We start from the raw sequence: 20,606 nt of genomic DNA on the forward strand, positions 1-20,606 counted from the left end.
GCAGAAAGTTGAGGGATTGAAATCCGCTGCAGGATGAGACTCATAACCGCCGGGATAAATTGAATCCGACTCGATCTGCGCCGCGGGGATCGTGATCCACACATGACGGTAATAATGCAGTGGATCAGATTACATGCGCGTCTTGTGTGAGAGAAAAAATCTCATCAAGTCATTTTCTGTTAAAATAATGCACTGAGATGTTCGCCATCTCTTTTACCAGAAAAGAAAAAAGTTAGGAACACACACCTTATATTGTGTCAACGTATCCAACATGTGAAGTATCTCAGGTGTTCTCTGATACCAATGCCAAACCGGTACTTTTGCAGTAGTTATGCCCAAAAAGAATGTTAAAGAATGAGCGCAAAATTAGTACAAAACGTTTGGATAATAAAAACAATTTAAAGGCAACTAATGTGTTTATTTTAGTGTCTTAAAATTATATTGGACCTCTATTGTATCCTCGGTGTGTGTCTCTTTGTACAAAACTCTCTTTTCATTGAAATATTTACATCAGAATATGATCTTAAGCCCCGCCCACTGAAAACACTTTGTTTTTCTGGAGATTAAATCGTGTTGATCATCACTACACCAAAGTTTATCCATCCATCCATCCATCCATCCATCCAACTATCCATCTATCTATCCATCTATTCATCTATGTATCCATCCATCTATCCATCTATTTATCCATCCATCTATCCATCTATCCATCCATCCATTTATCCAACTATCTATCCATCTATCCATCCATCCATCCAACTATCTATCCATCCATCCATCCATCCATCCATCCATCTATCCAACTATCTATCCATCTATCATCTATCTATCATCTATCTATCATCTATCTATCATCTATCCATCCATCCATCCATCCATCCATCCATCCATCCATCCATCCATCCATCCATCCATCCATCCATCCATCCATCCAACTATCTATCCATCTATCCATCTATCCATCCATCCATCCAACTATCTATCCATCCATCCATCCATCCATCTATCCAACTATCTATCCATCTATCATCTATCTATCATCTATCTATCATCTATCTATCATCTATCTATCATCTATCTATCCATCCATCCATCCATCCATCCATCCATCCATCCATCCATCCATCCATCCATCCATCCATCCAACTATCTATCCATCCATCCATCCATCCATCTATCCAACTATCTATCCATCTATCATCTATCTATCATCTATCTATCATCTATCTATCATCTATCTATCCATCCATCCATCCATCCATCCATCCATCCATCCATCCAACTATCTATCCATCTATCCATCTATCCATCTATCCATCCATCCATCCATCCATCCATCCATCCATCTATCCAACTATCTATCCATCTATCCATCTATCCATCCATCCATCCAGTCTCCACCTCCAAGGGACACACACAATTGTTGTGTTTAAAAATCAAACAAAGAGTAAAAAAAAACGTATCAAAACAGTGAAATCTACGTTGCCCTTTGGTCTGGTTACTAACTTTACATCCACACCAGTACCGACTATTATCATGACCAAATTCTTGAGAAATATACAAAACTCCAAAACAATAGTGTTGTGTTGATCAGTCCATTGTATTAGCAAACACATCACCCATTCAAAAGGCTCTCTTCTATACTTCGTTGGTAAAGAAGGTTGTTATCAGACTTATCAATGGAACACTACTGCAGTAACTCTAGGTCTTACCAAACCATTAACAAACTTATTGATCAAGAATCTTTCACAAGTAACTTTCTTAATGCTTCTTTTGAAGTCATGAAAATAGAAAACCTTTCTATTGACAGGTGACTTGTAACTTCACAGACGTAAATCAGGATGTGGTTGGTTCCTACCGGCCCATAAGAATGGATGTAATGGAAAGAAAATGGCGTAAGAATCAGGCGTAGCCTTGCCATTGTCACGTATCAAGGTGCGAGTCTATGTTCCTTTACCACGGGAGCGCTTTGAAACAAAAGTACATAAGTACCACAAACCAAACTCAAACTGTGTGTCATCTCACCTGAAACAGTTTTGTCTGCTGATAGAAAAAGGGCCAACTCTTTTTTTCAAACCACCTGCTGTGCCTAAGATAACTGCCGTTGTCCTTTCGTTTTAGCGAAGTCCAAGACTAGGAAATTCACCATGATTAGACTTTACACTTCCCCCCGAGGTTCATAAAAATGCATAATGTACAAGAGCTCCCGGGGTGTGTTCACATTTGCCTAAAAGGAAATAAGTAAATAGTTTTTTGGCACATGAATTAATTTATTTTATGCATCTGGAGTAAAGCCTGGGTCCAGTAAAAAGTATCCACAGGAGGCGAGGCAAGGCTGCCATCCTGTCAGAACCTCTGACTGAAGTGATCATTTTCCTAAAAGCCAAGGGTGAAAATGTATCATAAGGGGAAGATTGAACCGTTTCTTACGACAGCCATTGTCCGTCTGTCATTTCACGGTGAGTCATTCTATAACAAATCTAAAGGGCATTTACCGACAATTCTTTCCTCGACGTGGACAAGTTAATGATGAGGAGCTAACACAACTACAATTTCCCAGGGATCCTGAAACTGACGATAATTGGACCGGTTCTGATAAAACAAGAGCAGCCAGACAGAGAAGGATAGCGGTGTTGGTGTAAAAAGCAGAAGAGTGGCGGTCAAAATACCCATTTAGTACCATAATTCATCACACCATTAAACTAACTCAGAGCTGTTTAGCAACACAGACATTCGATTTAATACTAGTTTACCGACAAACATACCACTGATAAAAGTATATGTAGAAAAGACTTAAAGTCTGAAACAAGAATACCAGAGGTCTAGTTTGTGCAGCTCTCTGGAATTGTTTGAGATCTGTACTCAAACCATAGCTTTGAAGTGTTGAATATATCTTTCAAATACACACTAATCTTTACAGTAATCTGGCAAAGACAAAACCCAGATTATTCAACCAGTAATTTCAGGTTTTCAAATCTCACTTAAATGTTGCTTTTGTGAGCAAATCAATCTGAGAATCCAACAGAATATCAGAGGTCTCAAGTCATTAATAAGTGTTTCAGATCTAAACCTTATCTATGATGAGTTAAATATAATTTAATTCCCACACTGATCTTTACAAGTGAATCCAACAGAATACCAGAGGTCTCAAGTCATTAATAAGTGTTTCAGATCTAAACCTTATCTATGATGAGTTAAATATAATTTAATTCCCACACTGATCTTTACAGTAATCTCGCAAACAGGAAACCCAGATTATTCAACCAGTGATTTCAGGTTTTTAAACTGTATTTAAATGTTTCTTTTGTGACCAAATAAATCTGAAAATCCAACAGAATAACAGAGGTCTGAAGTTATGTATAAGTGTTTAAGATCTAAACCTAAACCATATCTATGATGAGTAAATATCATTTCATTTCAACAGTAATCTGGCGAATACAAAACCGAGATTATTCGTCGAGTTATTTCAGGTTATCAAATCGTACCAGAATGTTTTTTCTTTCGTGACCAAACAACGATGTAAATGGCGATTATAGCTTTTAAATCGTGTATTTTATGGAGAGCAACAGAGATTACCAGCTTTAATCCTTCATAAAGTACTTTTATTATAGAGCAGAATCTATTATCTCTGTCTGTGGAGCCTTTTTAGGCAGCAATTGAAATTCCTGTCATGCCGTCGTCTACTTCTCCCTCTTCCAGCCTGCAGTTCGTGTTGCAAAGTACACAAAAAAAAACTGCGCGTCTGTTGGGGTCGGTCAGCTGTCCGGCAGCTCAGCTCAAATATCCAAGACATGTGCAGATATGCGGGAGGGTCAGCGGGTCGATGATTAGACGACAACTGTGCTCTAAGTCAACAGGTTTCTTCCTCCTGGAAACATCGTTTCAAGTGTGTCATGAATAGATGTGGCGGAACATGAAACGCCGTCTCATCGTGATCCACTACAAAGAGAGGATGAGATGGAGGTCTAATGAGCGACAGATCACCCCAGGAGACTATTTGAAACATCCTGCTGAAATATGGTCAACTGAGATAAAGGAAAGTCAAATGTTGCTACTCAGATTCTATGACACAAACATGGTGGACAAATAAACAGCATCACTTCTACAACTTTAAGTGTCTTCATACGTTGAAACTTGGATCAACAGCTGGGATGTTTCTCTGAACTCTTTTTTTTCTCTTCTAAAGGAGCGTTTCAATCCAGAAGAGGTCGCTGGATTATCGAGTTTTCTGACCAGGTACTGGCCAAAGTCTGATCGCCATCTTGCTGGATTTTCTCTTTGGACTGATCAATTTTTTGTTCTTCATGTGAATTTTCGTCAGTTTTTTCTTTTTGTCTAGAGCCATATCCCTGCCTCCTGTTCTGCTGTTTGTCTTTTTTTAATCATGTTTCGCCTTCGTCGATCACATTTGTTTGCATCCAAAAAAAGAATAATAATAATATTAAAAATATACTAGTAGTAACTATTGTTGCTATTGTTTTGTTGATTGTTTATTTTAACGTTGTTATTTTTGTTTTGCCATTTGTTATCATTTTTTTTTATTTATTACCTTTACTTATTATTGTTCCCGTTATTGGTTTCATTGTTTTAATGAAATAAAATCAATTAATCCATTTTGGATTTTTGTGTTTTGATTATCTTTTGTTTTTTTCCAATACTGTGAATTTCAATCTGAACTGTGTTGTTGTTTCTGCTTCTGGGTCCTCCAGGGTTAGTCCAACCCGATGGCACCAGAGGCCAAAATATAACCACCATTTTGGTCAGAGGCCAAACAAATTGTATTCTACATAGAAAATATAATCTCACCAATATTGAGACCAACTTTATCACCGTTATCATTATTATCAAGGCATGATTGTTGAAACACAACTCAAAATATAGTTAAATTATTTAACATTGTTTTATTTAGAAATATAAAACAATATGCAGGAGGTTAGAACAAAAAATATATATATATATACAGTATATATATTGTAGTCGGCTTAAAAATAAGTTATATTTTGCAATTATCCCTTGTGTTGTCTATGGGTCATGGTGACCTGAAAACGAATGTGTTTGTGGTATCCCTTGTGTTGCTTCTGGGTCAAGGTGACCCAAAGGCCAGAAAACAAATGTGTTTGTGGTATCCCTTGTGTTGCTTCTGGGTCAAGGTGACCCAAAGGCCAGAAAACAAATGTGTTTGTGGTATCCCTTGTGTTGCTTCTGGGTCAAGGTGACCCAAAGGCCAGTAAACAAATGTGTTTGTGGTATCCCTTGTGTTGCTTCTGGGTCAAGGTGACCCAAAGGCCAGAAAACAAATGTGTTTGTAGTATACCTTGTGTTGCTTCTAAGATAACACAAGGGTTAGAACAGCACTAATCGTGTGGTCGGCACCCAGTCCCTGTGGTGTGACTCCTAGTCGGACGACAAAAGATGTAGGTGCAAGCGTTCAGTCGGGAGTCACGCTCAATGGTCAACCTGATTCGTCGAGTGCTAGGATTAGCCAGCGAATCAGCGCAGGACAATGAAACGGAAGTGACTATTGCAAACACTAGATAATCACAATTATTTCCCTATATCTTTCTCGACACATACGGAAAAGCCTCCGAGCTGTTGCCTTGAGATCCAGGCGTTTTTTTTTTTGCGACGTCTTTCTTCCACAACAAGAAGACCATGGGATGACAATGCCAGTCGCTTCATTTTCGTGTTGTTATCCATCGTATTTTTATTTGATCTTTCGTTCAACGGGTGAAAACACCGACTGTTCTCGACTAGTCTCAGAGCATTTCGGGTTTCACTTCTCTCCGACGTCAGAACGTACACTTTTGCCGACAGTCTCTTTGGTGTGTAAGCAAGGCATGTTTTTCAAAGGGACGGGGCCGGACTGCGTCAGATCACACAGGACTGTCCGACGGCGTCAGACGCCCGACAGCAGTCAGCGCGGCCTTAACACTAATCTCTTGGCTGCTTCATAAAATAGGTTCAGCTGAGTTTATATACTTGAGGCTGGAAAATAAAAAGCGGCTGCTTGACTGAGGAGCAGGATAGGTGTATGGAGGACTTTTGTTTATGATAGGGAAAATATATTTCAAATATACGTATAAAAAATACTAAATAATTACAAAAGTAGCGACAGAGTCAAACTTCAATTTAGCATCATTTAGTAAGTAAGTAAGTAAGTAATTGTTATTTGTATAGCGCTTTTCCAGACCAGGGTCACAAAGCGCTTAAACAATCAAAACAATCAAAACAATATTGAATAAAATATATCCTTTAAAGGTCAAGACAAAACTGATAACACAACAGGAGTTCCAGAAAATCAAGGAAAAGCCTGAACAAATAAAAACGTCTTCAGATGTTTCTTGAAGGAGTCAGTAGATCATCAAACACAGAGATGGTTCCAAAGCTTAGGAGCAACAGTCTGGAAGGATTTCTCTCCTCTGGTCCTAAAGCGTGTTCAGGAACCATCAGTAGATTCTGATCCACAGACCTCAGAGCCCGAGCTGGGGTGTAAGTCTGGATCAGATCAGTGACGGAAGGACTGACCATGAATAGATCTGAAAGTAAGAACCAGAATTTTAATATGATCCTGAAAGAAACTGGAAGCCAGTGAAGTCTTTTAAGGATCGGAGAAATGTGAGTTCTTCTACTAGAGCGGCTCAGAATTCTCGCTGCAGAGTTTTGAATTTAGCATCATTTAAAGTCAATAACGCAGTTATTGTTGAAATGACTTTAGGAAACTGTGATTTATTGGCAGAGTGAGGTAATCAAAGACATGTTGACGGTTATTCAATAATGCCATTGTAACTAAAACCCTGTGAATATTTACCCCGGTAACCCTCGCATCTGTTCGCAGGATGGGAAATGAAAGCGAGGATCTGCTGACAGGTCGGTTCATTCAATTTCCGAAACTCTTGAAAAAATGTACGGCACTTTTTTCGGACTTTTGTTGTTCCATCATCCGCCTCCAGCGGCTGTAATTAATGCAAGTGTTTGTCTGAAGCCACCGCAGAGCGAGTCCCGCCCCAGTGAAGGACGAGAGTGTGTGTTCGCTCTCCAAAATAAAGCCATTGTTATCACCGTCTAACAGCTTCGTCTGGAATTGCAGCGAGTCAGTGAAAACATTTAGCTTTTTTTTTCCTCAGTTAAATATTGAATTTCTCGTCATTATCTCCTTCATACATTCCGAGACCCTCGGCGACATTCTAAAGCACGTAATAATAATAAAAAAAAAAGATTCTACGAGCCAGTAAAGGTTACGTAGCTTTATCAAACCGTCTAAATGTCAGTGTTGTTTTCTGTCTGGCTGCATAAATGCTACCAAGAGACCTCTGACTGACACTGATGTTCTGACTTGAACAGTGACGCAGATAAAGGCCAAGGCTGGAATCATGCTTTTCTTTGTGTGGGGATGTTTTTCTGAAGGCTAACACAACATCAACATCAAGAGAGAGAGACTTACAACGAGGGTTTAAAATCTGAAGTATTTGAAAGCAACAATTGTTCACTCAGAAAACAACCTTTGAATCCTTGAATTGGAAGAAAGCATCTCTAGTTATAAACATGTTTTTTATCTCGCTAATAAAAAATAAATAAAGCAACAATAAATGGCATGATTGTTACAACGGTTAGTGTTTAGAAGCATCAACTTACGAAAAAAAAAAAAGTATTATTATGTGTTAAATCAGGGTTGAGTTACAAAATCATACATCGTGTCTGTTGTGAGGGTTCATTCAAAATCATCTAGAAGTATACTGGTCATAATGTAATGGTTAAACTACAGTATAATTACTAATACTAACAAGTGTAATTATGCCATGACATGATTAAATAAAACAAAAAAAAATTTAATATATATTTTCTTTAAAAAAAATGTATTTAAAGATTCTCAATACATATCAATAACTACCTTTTAATGTTCTAGTTGAGAAACGCTAGTTAAAGTAACGCAAATAAGAAATTAATACATTTAATTAATAAAATTAATAACCATATCTTTAGTTCTTAAACAGAAATAAATAGAAAGGATGTTGAATGTTATTTTCATTAAGTGAGAGTTTAAGGTTCAAATAAATAAAAAATGTCCGATTTCTTTTAAGTTTTATTGTTTTGATCATGTGTGAAACATACTTTTAAAAAAAAGATTTGCTCTTGGACCAGTTTTAAGTTCTCTCTAAAATAAATGCTGGCTAAGACCGGACTAGAATCCTGTCAGAGCATTTCTTTAATCCGTGGACATACCTGAACAATTTTCTATTCAGCAAATACAATAAACATCAAACACTGATTCAGTTGTTTATGTGGTGCATAAAATGTGAACCATGACACATCATCTATCAATAAAAGAAAAAATAAGGATATTTACCCGAGAACATAATTATATGAAGGTCAAAAGTACTCCTATAATGTACTGCAATATATACAGTTTTTGAAGTCTTTGTATCTGCTTCTAAAAAATTCAATACATAATGTTTGAAGAAACTACTTTCAGGTGTGTTATCACAATTAAGAACCACCTTTTTGTTTATTTTCAACATAAGAGAAAAGGTGAGAACAACAAGAAAATGTTCAGGTGAAGATAAAGTAACCTGTGTTGAGACAGCAGTCATGAAAGAATGTCAATCATAGAAGCCTTGTCACTCAGAAAAGAAGGTTTTTCTAATAACTCAGCTAAGGTGTGCCACGACCTGAATGAGAGGAGTTAATAAAAAAAAGCGGTAAAAGAGAATGAATTGATGTCAAACTGCTGAACAAGAGAGTGATCTGTGGAGAGGAGCGAGAAAGATGAATCTCTGCCCGACTAAAAATAGAGCTCTCAATCTCTGGTGCCGGGCTGAGTAAATAGGGATGTCTTGGGCTGGTCTCGAGACACTTGTTAGAAGCGGTTCTTACTCATCGATGACACCGAGAAACAAAAGCCTCGTAGATAAACACTGAGGGATCGTTTGAAATCGAGGAAACAACTGATGATGATGTAAGAAAAGTACGTTTAGAAATATGTGATTCACAGAGTCTGAGGTGTTGATCAGACCGTCTGGTTCAGAACGGCTTCCATAACCTTCCTATAGTTATAGTTATATATAGTCTTACATGTCCTTCAAGGGCAGCTCGACATCACATAACAAGTCTGGCCCTGGCCTGGATTTCAAATCTGTTACGTTTAAACTTAACCAAGATTTTTATAAATGATTGTTAAAAGATACGACAAGTACTACAATTGTATTCATACATAAGTGTTGATTGTACTTACAGTACATAGAGTTAAAAATGTTGCTAAATTACTAAAAAAAAATTATACGATTCTCATAGTATTACTCTACGAGATGTATTTCTATGGTGAATGCGGAGTAATATTTTGGGTTTTTTATACCGTGTACCATATAAAATCAGTTGATTGTCAGTAAATAAAACCAGAATTAATGAATAAGGCTTATGAGGAGATTTTGTAGAAAATATAAAGGATTTATGTTTGACTTATAGTCAGAAAAATACCGTTAATAAGTAAGTAAGTAAGTAAGTAATTTGTATTTATATAGCACTTTTCCAGACCAGGGTCACAAAGCGCTTAAAGAATCAAACAATATTCAATAAAGTATATACTTCAAGATAACACTGAAAAAAACACAGGAGTTCCAGAAAATAAGGTTATGTTATGTATCTTTTATGCTATCCATAATTTAGTAACTATATGAAGTGGCTCTATAAGAATAAAAGAAAATACCAGTTAACTACTGTAAAGGCTTTGCTGTAATGGGATTACCAGGTATTTGAATAGAGGCAAAACAGTAGTGGTTATATGGAAATAACTGCGTGTAACCGTGTAACCGGTTTGACCAGAAAATATTGTAAGGGTCCTAAAATATCCCTTTAGTTTTGGATGCTTGTGTCTTTTAGTTTGACCCCATAGCTATATAAAATGAAGAAAACAAAACAGCAAATAATATTTATTCCAACAGTTTTTCCGAGAGCCTAAAAACAAGCCTGACCTTTGCTCAGTACCAGGATTTTGAAACGATAGTAATAAAAAGACTGAAAAAGACTTGAAATGTCTGAATAATTGTCTTTTAGTAGAGAAGCAGAATGAATCAATTGTTACACGATCAAAGACTTCCTGATAGTCTTTAATTATCACGTTCTAACTGAGGCTCCGCTGCAATCTTATCTTATAACACTGGTTCAAACAGAGGTTAACAGACCACCGGGTTCATACTTCTTTAAAAATCATGAGAATAACAACTGAGCAGCAGAACTTGCTGCATCGAGGTCTGAAGAGTCGACATCACACAATCTACTGAACATGAAGTGACCGGCCAAACTATACAGAAATAACAGAGTAGAAAACATTTTATTTGGCCAAATAAAATACTTAAAAGTACTCCAAATAATACTTAGGGATTGTACTTTTTGATAGCATCCAATTTGTTAGGTTATTATATTATTTAATATTGTATTATGTTGCATTTTTCATTCATTTTTTGTACAGTATTCTTTTACTGTTATGGAATAAAAATACAATTTTCCATCCAAGATCATGTAGGAAAATTGACTAAGAAATTGTTAATAACTATGATAATAACTCTGCCGGCATCTTTATAATGTGAGCTAGCAAACATAAACAGATTCTGAAGTCATGTTTAATTAAATTTTTCTTTATTTCTGATTTGTTTGTTTCAGTTAAATCGAAAAATCGGCCTGTTAAAATCTAAACACACTGAGGCCCGTCCACAATCGCCATCTCTTCTCTACACACCAACGACTCTTTTCTGAAGTCAGCCAACAGTAAACAGAGATAAGGTTCAAACAGTTGATTTTCTCCGGGGAAGCCAAATCTTGCCGCATCAGTTTTGTGGCGCACAAATGTTGGTTTTGTTCCATCACTTCCATCTTCTTACCCCTAATAACAATCACTGTAGCGCAGAAAGAGTCCACTCTTGGAAAATCAATCTTCTGTCCACCTGATCCTTGCTGGTTCACCACTGACACTCACATTCATTCCTCTGACACTTCCCTAATAAATAATGAAAACCCCTCATGGGACACTGATCGGTTATGAGTCGGAACAATGTCACTGTGACGATGAATCAAACCACCAGATACTATTCTGAGCTTCATTATACACATAAGAAACATGGCGGACAGCAGCTGCCCGACAATAAAAATGCTAATGGGGTCAAATCTAATAGGGAACGAAGGGGAGACATCCATATGGGATCATATTGTATTTTTAATATCAGGGAATTACTTCAGGGGTTTGATGTAGATGTGATCATGTTACACAGGTGGGTTTTTAACTTCATTTCCTGTTACTGGAAAAGAAAAAGAAGCAGATCTTTGACAAGTTTTGTTAACACTCTTTGATAGGAGAGGTGTGTATTTCAAGATAGATACCCACATACAGGGGAAACGATACCATATACTGTTGTAACAAGGATATATGTGTAGTATTGTCGAGTACTTGACTCTGGGGTTGCAGAATTTACAGACCAGATGACTCTTTACGAAGTCGTGACTTCTTTCGTTATTTTTGAAACCAACATATGTCCAATGTATCCTCTCGTCCTCAGTCATCGCCGGGATCTCACAGGATTTCATTGTTCCTTTAGCTGCGGAGGACATAATGACTGATGCCATCTAGTGGCCAGAGGTTTAATTGCAAAACAAAAACTGAAAAACTTGAATATTTGCACGTTAATTGTAAATTTTAAAAGAAAATCCATACAGTGGGAAAAATATATAACATTATATACAGTAAGTGTACTGATATTTTCGCAAACCCCTATTTTATTGTCATGTTCTTATTTTCTCTGAGGTTGTTCAGTTACATATTACTGAATAGGATATTTAACATGGTTATGATGATCAATAAACCAAACAAATACATATATTAGAAATAAAACATAATAATAATTAAAAAAAAAAGAATTTCTGTTTCCCTGAGTATCTGAATAGTGTATCTGCAATATTGTAAATTCTTTGTTTCATTTTGTATATTTTCAGCATTTGCATTATCATAAAAACAAGATAAAGACTCTTGTTGGGGCGGTTTATTGTTTTACCTGCTAACTTAAAAAAGGTTTTTAAAAACAAACCAAAAGTACGTACATGTCAACATCAACTGGGATCTGTAGTTTTCCAACAGTAAACAAAAATGTATTTCCACAGACATCACATTATAATGTTCAAAATATGTCAAATCTGAAATGCGTCATAGATTATGTTTGATCAAAGGATCTGTGTTTTTTTTATCAGTCAAAAGAAAAGCTTCTCTATCTGTGGCGACAGTTGAGGAAGCGAAAGTTCAAGCTTTGAATACGATACATGATAAGAAAATGAGCTGATAGAAAAATGATGTTCATTCTTCTGCTGAAAATTCATGCTGAAAAGTCGGAAAAAGAGGGTTTAACTTTCTAACATCATTATCCAAGATAACCTACCACACCCTCATCCATTTTAAAGTAAATCCCCGACGATAACGAATATAAAAACAATGTTTTCCAGGAGATGCATGTAATGTTTTTCTTTCCAACTCGATACCCTCTTAAATAAGAGATGAGCAAAACAGATCAAGCAACAATAGGTATCCTCATAAATGTATTAATAGCTCATATCGAATTAAACTATGTACTAGTGGCATCTTAAATCCAGTTAATGCATTTGCCTACATCCTCTTACTGGAAAACGATGAGAAGGCTTTTCCCATGAAGGACCTGTTATTGTGAAGCCTCTCGAAACACAGGGAGAGGATGGTTGAAATGTAATGGAAAAAAAACAAACCTTTTTAATCTCTGCTTCAAGTACAGGTAAATAAGACACTCAGGTACTGTAAAAGGTTGTCGGATGTATTTTTAAACCGGTTATGCTCAAGGTAGTCTGACCGGTACTTTAATGTGTTGCCAAATGTGAAGAGTTTTTTTTTTAATAAACCTTTTTACTGCTTCACGTCATGTTTATTTGCACATTTATTCGAAAATAAATGTTACCATGACCGCTCTTTGAATATAAAATGATTAGTTGTTGGGTTTTTTACTGAGGTAAGTTGTGTACTTAAATGTACATAGTTATTTTTTAAAATCATAATATGGAAAAGGTATCGAAGTATCAAATGGTAATGGTATCAACCACTGAGATTTTTTAATCATGAGAACAAAGTTCCAAAGAAAAGAGAAAGAAAAGGTACTTAGTTCGTGTAGTATGTTGGACAGTATTTTTCTAGTTATTCCAGGAAAAACTATATCATGGTTTATCGTTATCATGATTCAAAATGGTCCATATCGTGATAGGAGATTATTTTCCTGTTACCCCGACGATGATGTTAATATGATTTAAGTTAAGTAAATGTATCTTTTTTTCTTATCTCAACTTATTTAAACTCTGACTGTTGTCGAGCCAGAATTCATGATGGAAACATGTCTTTTTTTCCCATCATTAAATGTCGTTCAGTATAGTTTAAAACAGCAACAGTGTCCCGCTCTGGTTCCTTAGCTACACTCTTACAAGGAGAAAGCAAACCTCACCACAAACCATCAGGGAAATTTGACCACAAGAACACGAGCACTTGTGGAGAACAACTAGTTGCTCGCACACTGAACAAATATGTGCAGTTGGAGAGAAATGAAGACATGGAGGCTTTAAATCAACGTCCACTTGCAAGCAACGAGGATCTATGCTTCTCAGGCTGATGGCTGGAAAATATATGTCAGGATGATGGGTCTGAAAAATGTTCTAAAGATTCGACCGCGATACAAGACTGTGATGTTTGTACTTGTCTGGAGAGAAAAACAGTTGGAAAATATCTGGTGTTTGTTCCCCAAAAATGATTCCCACTTCATTGACTGAAGCGAAAAAACTGTGTGTGAAGGAGAAACTCTTCTGCCTGAACATGTCAGAGCTTTTGTTCTTTTCTTCCCTGTGACATGACAGCGTCATTATCATTATTAGTGTGTGTGTGTGTGTGTGTGTGTGTGTGTGTGTGTGTGTGTGTGTGTGTGTGTGTGTGTGTGTGTGTGTGTGTGTGTGTGTGTGTGTGTGTGTATGTGTGTGTGTGTGTGCATAAGAGGAGTCAGCTACATAAGGTAATGCACAGGAAAAAGTATTATCTCTACAATCTTAGTTTTAACTACATGTATGCTCTCATTATTTTGGTCTTTATTATTACCTCTGCCAAGGAGGTCATTTGATTGTTATCCCTCAGTGACTTGGTCTGCTAGAATAATAAAGCCAAACATGATCAATTAAATTTTTCAGCTAAGGTTTTTATCATTCGCTTGTATGGATTTTAAACCACTGCCTCACACCCCCCAGAACGAGTAGCAAAAAAATAATAAAAGCATCAAAGGAATCAATACAATTTATGACATTTGACTGTCATCACTAATAACAATTTGTTTTTATTCAATTGCATACAGCTGTTATTCTAAAATGACAATACTTAGGACTATACTACCACTATGCCATCTATCTAGCATCACTAGTTGCTTAGTGGATACAACGGAGTTGTTTTTATTTGTTTCATTATATTCTGATTGAGATAAAGTAAGTACGTTGTTTTTAATTATCTACCTTTTATATAAGAACTAGCCTCAATACACAGCGTTTCCAAGGTAGGTCGAGTACACGTTTGTTTTAGTAAAGGGTCTAAAGAAAAGGAAAGGTTTCATTTTTCACAAATAGAAATGATAAAGAATAATGTAAAAGAAAAAAAAATAGAAGACGACCACTAGGGGGCTACAACTATCTTTTACAATTGCAAGCTGAAATAATAATAAAAATCATTCATATTTAATATTATAATATTTAAAATGTGATATACATTTCATTGAAATAAGACAATTTTCAGGGGGGTCTTTGGCCCCTATTTTACCCCTTTCACTTGACCTGATGGAGTTGCCCTCCCCCCTTTACCGAGGTCAGTAGTATATGATGATTATTCTCAAGCAATTTTGTTTAGGGTTTTGAGCGTCTATACCAACAACCTTTCTTTTGTTTTCATGGATCTGTTTAATGTATATTCACGGAAGAACAGTGAAAATAAATGTGTTGCATTTTGACGTGTCACAAGCTAATGTTGATCAACAGAAAGAACCTTTTTTTTTTACAAAACCATGACAATTTAAGACAGTAATAACCAATAGAGAATAATATAAATAAAATGTTTCCCTGTGCGCCCCCATTAACAAATGCACTACTATCATATACGTGTAGAAAGGAGATGTTTACATATTATATACTGAAAACACGAAATTGAAATATATATTTTTGGTATAAAACAAGCATCACTGGGAAGAAACAGCATAAGTGAAGCTTTAAAGACGAACGAGACGAAAGAAAAAAGAAAAACGGTGTGCCACTGCCACCAAAAGTTAATCCAGGATCACCACGACTACTTCCCTGTGCAACACTAAAGAAGAACACGCCCACATTCAACCAACCAGAGGCCTTGAAAACTTTATCAGCCGAGTGAGATACAGACTATTTTGATTCACTCTATTTTCAGGCCAGGCTATTAGGAGAGAGTGCTTCATAACACACACACACACACGCACACACACACCGACACACACACACACCGTGTTTAAACTACACACTTCCCCTACAATAACCCGTGGAATAAGATGGACTTCCATGAACGTTCCCTTGTAAAGTGACTGCGACAAAGTGAAGTTCTTCTGGGCCCTCCTGCTCGTGAGAAAATCTGCTTATTAGACCAGCCTGTCTCACCTTTTGAACTCGTAACATGTTTTAAAGTTGCCTTTAAAACCCTGGTGATTCAGCAAAAAAACCCGCAACAGGTTCTACATTTCAAAGGATTAAAAACGAGGGGCAAAGGAAAGGTCATCTATTCACGTCTTCTCTCTTGTTAAATTCTTTGGATTCTCTGTTGTTGTTTTTTTTTTTTTCCTCCTCCCTTCTCTGTCCCTGCTTGGAAGGAGAGAAACCAGAGACAGAATAACAATCACAGATCTCCCTCCTTTTTGTCCGTTTTCACTGACCCAGAAAGGCTGGGTTCCGGACGGATGAATGAAGATACCTGCTGTAGAGACGCCTCCTCTCTCACATAGCAACAAGAAAGTTGGTGATCACAGCAGTGACAAGGTCTCATCCGCAGACTTTCACCCACCCTTCGCTCTCCTCCTGCTCCCTCTCTCGCTCCTTGGCTTTCCGGGACTTGTGCAGAAGTCCGATGAGGATCACGGCGGCCCGGATGCCGGCTTTCTTGCTGTGCACTCGCCCTCCGGTTTCAGACATCTTCTCTTCCCGGGGGGGCGGGGGGGGGGAGGTGGTCCGAACTTCACGATGATGACGGATCCAGGGTGGTCCCAGGTCCCGGTTAATCCAGATGTATGCGCTAAAGAGAGGTCACCTCCAGTCCAGTCTCAGGTGGGGGGGGGGGGGTTCAAACTCCTGACCCTGCAGCTCAAGGTGAACCTCCTTCCACTGCTCCTGCAGCGAATCTAGGCTTCGACAGCATGCTGAGGGAAACCAAGGCTACAGACTCGCCGCATCTCTCCGTGTACCTTCCTCTACCTAACCATCCCTCCCTCTCAAGCTCCTCTTTTTTTTTTTCCCTGCTGCTCCCTCCTTCCAGGGCTCTAAGCCCCGCCCCCGCCGGCACCTCATTGGTGGCTTCTCCCCCGCCTGTCTCCCTCTCCCCCCCCCCCTCTGTTTCTACCTTGTTAGTAATTTTGAATTAATCTCTAACACACACACAGGCGTGAACAATTGTGTAAGATATGTGAAGGTGTTAGAATCTCAACTGCCTGCCGAGCGGATTCCGAGGACGTCGGGAAATAAAAAAAAAAAAAGGTAACCGCGACAACAAAAGAGGATGTAATGAGCCGTGCGGAGGAAAAACAGTTGTTAAAGAAAATTGCACAGCTGTTTGAAGACAAACACAGCGTTTCCCAATTTATACACTTAGTAAGTATTATTCGCTTCCACGGTTAAGCTTTGGTCTCACGTTTTCATTTATCCGGACAATCTTTTTTTTAATTTCTCCTGCAAATAAATGGACTTGTTTTTCAGGTTCTGCCAACTTTCTGGATTTGCCCTCGAATCACACGACTTTATTTATCCCTTGGAAAGATTCCTCTGGGAAATTGTATCTTAAAAACACATTTTATTCTACATTGGATTAATCCTTGAATTAGCGCACGTATATATTTTCCTTGAACACATGAAGTTGCGAATGAATTTTCGTCAAATAATTCCGTTCAACCTTCACCATTTGTTTGGTTTAAACTGCTCTTTCCTATGCAGCGTTGCCGGGGCGACGCTGTTTTGTTTATACTTGCCATTTAGGAAACTTCTCGTTTATATGAAAAAAGGAGTGATTGTATCAGAGAAAAAAAAATTAATACTTTTAAAAGGAGAGGAGATTACTTCAAATGCTGTTTATATGTTTCCATGTCAACCGGCGAAAAAAAACAAACAGTTTCAGGTTCTCAAGCATCACAGTCGAGTGCAGTTGCATTGTGGGGGAAGAGTGTGTAGCTTTGCCTTCTAATAATGGTTGCCAGATCCAGCCCAAATATCATAAACAAAACCCATTCAAAACACTTGGTGACACCGAACCGACCTTGCAACGAAGCTTCCAAGACGCAAACCTGCTAAAGACTGGGTATGTAGTTTATTTAAAAGTAGCATTTTTACGTCAACATTTTGGGGGAAATACTTTTTAAAACATTGCTTATGTCCAGACTTGGCATCCTTTTCAAAAGAGAGCAATTTTCTAAAATAATTAAAGCCGTTTTATTCATTTGATCGTATCGATATTTTTGATAAATTCATCTGAAATGGTCTCCTTGGCAGAGGTTTGTGCCGTCTCTGTGCTTTTCTAGTATAGTATTAAAGTCATCAGTGTGTTCTTATGATCAAGAGAAACCAAGAGATGTTTCCCGAATCAGGACACAAGGAAACTTAAGGACGATGAGTTCCTAACTTCCGTCAGATCTTCTTCTACTACCACTGGAACATGTGGATGAGGACGTGCACTTGAAAAACAGACTAAGAGACATTCTTGACGAGAGGAAGCTCAAATATTGTCGGACATGGCAAAACAAAAATGCAAAAATGTTGTCCTTTTACACATCATTTATCCTAATGATCTCCTTCTTGGTCCAATTTCAAACCATTTAATTTCTGTTAACATCATCATTTCTATTATTGAAAGTCTCTGAATAATTGTTGACATCCATCATCTCTGTTCCTATCTTCCTTTTCTACCTCTGCCATCTTGATAGTCATTGACATAAACATGAATCTACTAACCACATAAAATAACCAGGTTTGACTCTCATGTGGTTGTGGTTGTGGTTCAATTATCTATTCAACCTTCTCCGTGTGTGCAGACGTAGATACTGCAGTTCTTAAGACACCCTCGTAGGTTCGAACACCCCAACCTCTGGCCGGGTAACCAGCTGCACTTTGTTACGTTCGTCTGGACGCCTCCCTAATGAGGTGTGAAGCCCAAATGAGAGACGGAATGCTTTGTCCCTGTTTTGTGAACACCTGTGTAATCCCGTGGGGGAAGCTGGACGGGTTGTCTCCGGGACAACAGGATGACAATGGACGCAAAAATATACCTTCTATACAAATCACTGGCTGCAGGACCATGAACCACGAGACCAAGTGAATGTGTATTATGTAAAAAAAACCTCTGATTTAGTCAGTAAGAAAGGAAGTAAAGGTTATTTGTAAAGATCTTTCCAGACCAGGGTCACAAAGCGCTTTAACAAACAAAAACAAAATATACGGCTAAAATACATGCTTTAAAGGTCAAGATAACACTGAGACAAACACAAGAGTCTCATAAAGTCAGGGAAAAGCACAAATAAGAAGTTCTTAAGATGTTTCTCAAAGGAGTCAGTAGATCATCAAACACAGAGATGGTTCCAAAGCTTAGGAGCAACAGTCTGGAAGGATTTCTCTCCTCTGGTCCTGAAGCTTGTTCAGGAACCATCAGTAGATTCTGATCCACAGACCTCAGTGCCCGAGCTGGGGTGTAAGTCTGGATCAGATCACTGATGGAAGGTCTGACCATGAATAGATTTAAAAGTAAGAACCAGAATTTTAAAGTTGATCCTGAAAGAAACTGGCAGCCAGTGAAGAGTTTTAAGGATCGGAGAAATGTGAGTTCTTCTACTAGAGCAGCTCAGAATTCTTCCTGCAGAGTTTTGTATTAACTGCAGGCGAGACAATCCTTCTTGTTTAGACACCAGAATAAACTGTTACAATAGTCTCAACGAGACACAAACACATGGAATATAAGCTCCAGATCATGTTGTAACATCATTTTCCTAAGTTTAGAGATTGTTCTCAGTTGAAGGAAATAGTTTGTTGTCAGGTGATGGTGAAACGACAGGTCATTTAAGAGATCTTACAATAATATAACACTGAAAACGTATAAGCATTAAGATAAGATAAGACAAGATAAACCTTTTTATTGGTCCAACAGCGAGGAATCTGTGTACACTTGTGTACAAAAGAGTGTCACCAAAACTAATATATCTCAACTCTGGAAACCCTGCACTATGACTGCAAAAATTGGATGAATGTCAGAATATGTCTGTTAGCAAAACATTTTTTGTTTCAATGTCTCTGTGCTTCTCTAATTTAATTCCATGTAGGCGTCACGCTAACAAACATATGATACAACGATTCATCATAGTTATTGGAAGAAAAGTTCATTAAAACAGTCATAAAATGAGACAACACATGAAACGAAGTACTCTGAACTATGATATTTTTAGATGTATCTGTGGATTTTCATCATCCTTCCTTTGATCCATCCTTTTGAAAAGAAAAGTATTTTTATTTATTTTTCAAAGACTTCGCGGTAGAGCGAGGTCAGTCGTCGTTGATCTTAAAAAAAACATCTTTTCATCTCTTGCTTTGGTCGATTTACTCATCAGAATCAAATTTATTTTCACTTTGGCGAGGTGAGGGGTTACCGAGGAAATTGAATCTGCAGGAGGTCACGCTTTTTACAAGAGGAATGACAATTTATTTATTTATTTATTTTAAAACCTGTGCGACCAAAGCGGCGCATTACAACAACAAAACAAAAATCCTGTCCTGAGAAAAAAAAAAAGTCCAAATTGAAGACAAAAGTGTGCAAAGGCAGCGGCGGTAATAAAAGGTAATGAAGCAGAGGATTTAGTTTGAAGGTTCCGAGAGACTCCTCGACTCCATCCGAGCAGGATAATTAGAGAAATGCATCATTCAACACAAGAGACAGAGACATCCGTGCAGATGAGACGCTTCGCTAATTGTCCAACAGCAGCGAGGGAATAGATTAAGCTCGGGAAACGGCGCAAGCAAACATGACAATTAATGCCTACGTCCCATTTCTCTCCTTGAGCATTCCACTTCCTGTGTGTCACCGGCGCCATGGCAACGAGGGGTTGATGCCAACAGCATATAGCGAAAGGACCCCTAAGACTTCTTCAGAGATAAAGTTTGTTTTTTTATAATATATATATATATTTACTGCCATTAGAAAACTCCACCTCGTGCCTGGTTTAGACACATTTTTCCAACATGTTTATCTCGCTCGACGCCACCTGTGCCTTTTCCCAAATTGAGAAAAACAAACAGCAACTCTCTCCAAACGAGTGAACCCTTGGGAT

General features: G+C 37.8%; 1 protein-coding gene across 1 annotated transcript in view; it reads right to left on the bottom strand.

The window, feature by feature from the left end:
- rap1gap2a (RAP1 GTPase activating protein 2a) overlaps positions 1-16,502 on the bottom strand; it is a 49,101-nt gene extending 32,599 nt beyond the window's left edge. Inside the window, exon 1 of the mRNA XM_087795148.1 lies at positions 16,097-16,502. Within this exon, the coding sequence (XP_087651274.1) occupies positions 16,097-16,224 (128 nt within the window). The 5' untranslated portion in view covers positions 16,225-16,502. The remainder of the gene's footprint in view (positions 1-16,096) is intronic.
- Positions 16,503-20,606: the final 4,104 nt, after the last annotated feature.

This window comes from Callionymus lyra, chromosome 7 (assembly GCF_982586985.1).
Source record: "Callionymus lyra chromosome 7, fCalLyr1.hap1.1, whole genome shotgun sequence".
In the NCBI taxonomy this organism is placed as follows: domain Eukaryota; kingdom Metazoa; phylum Chordata; class Actinopteri; order Syngnathiformes; family Callionymidae; genus Callionymus; species Callionymus lyra.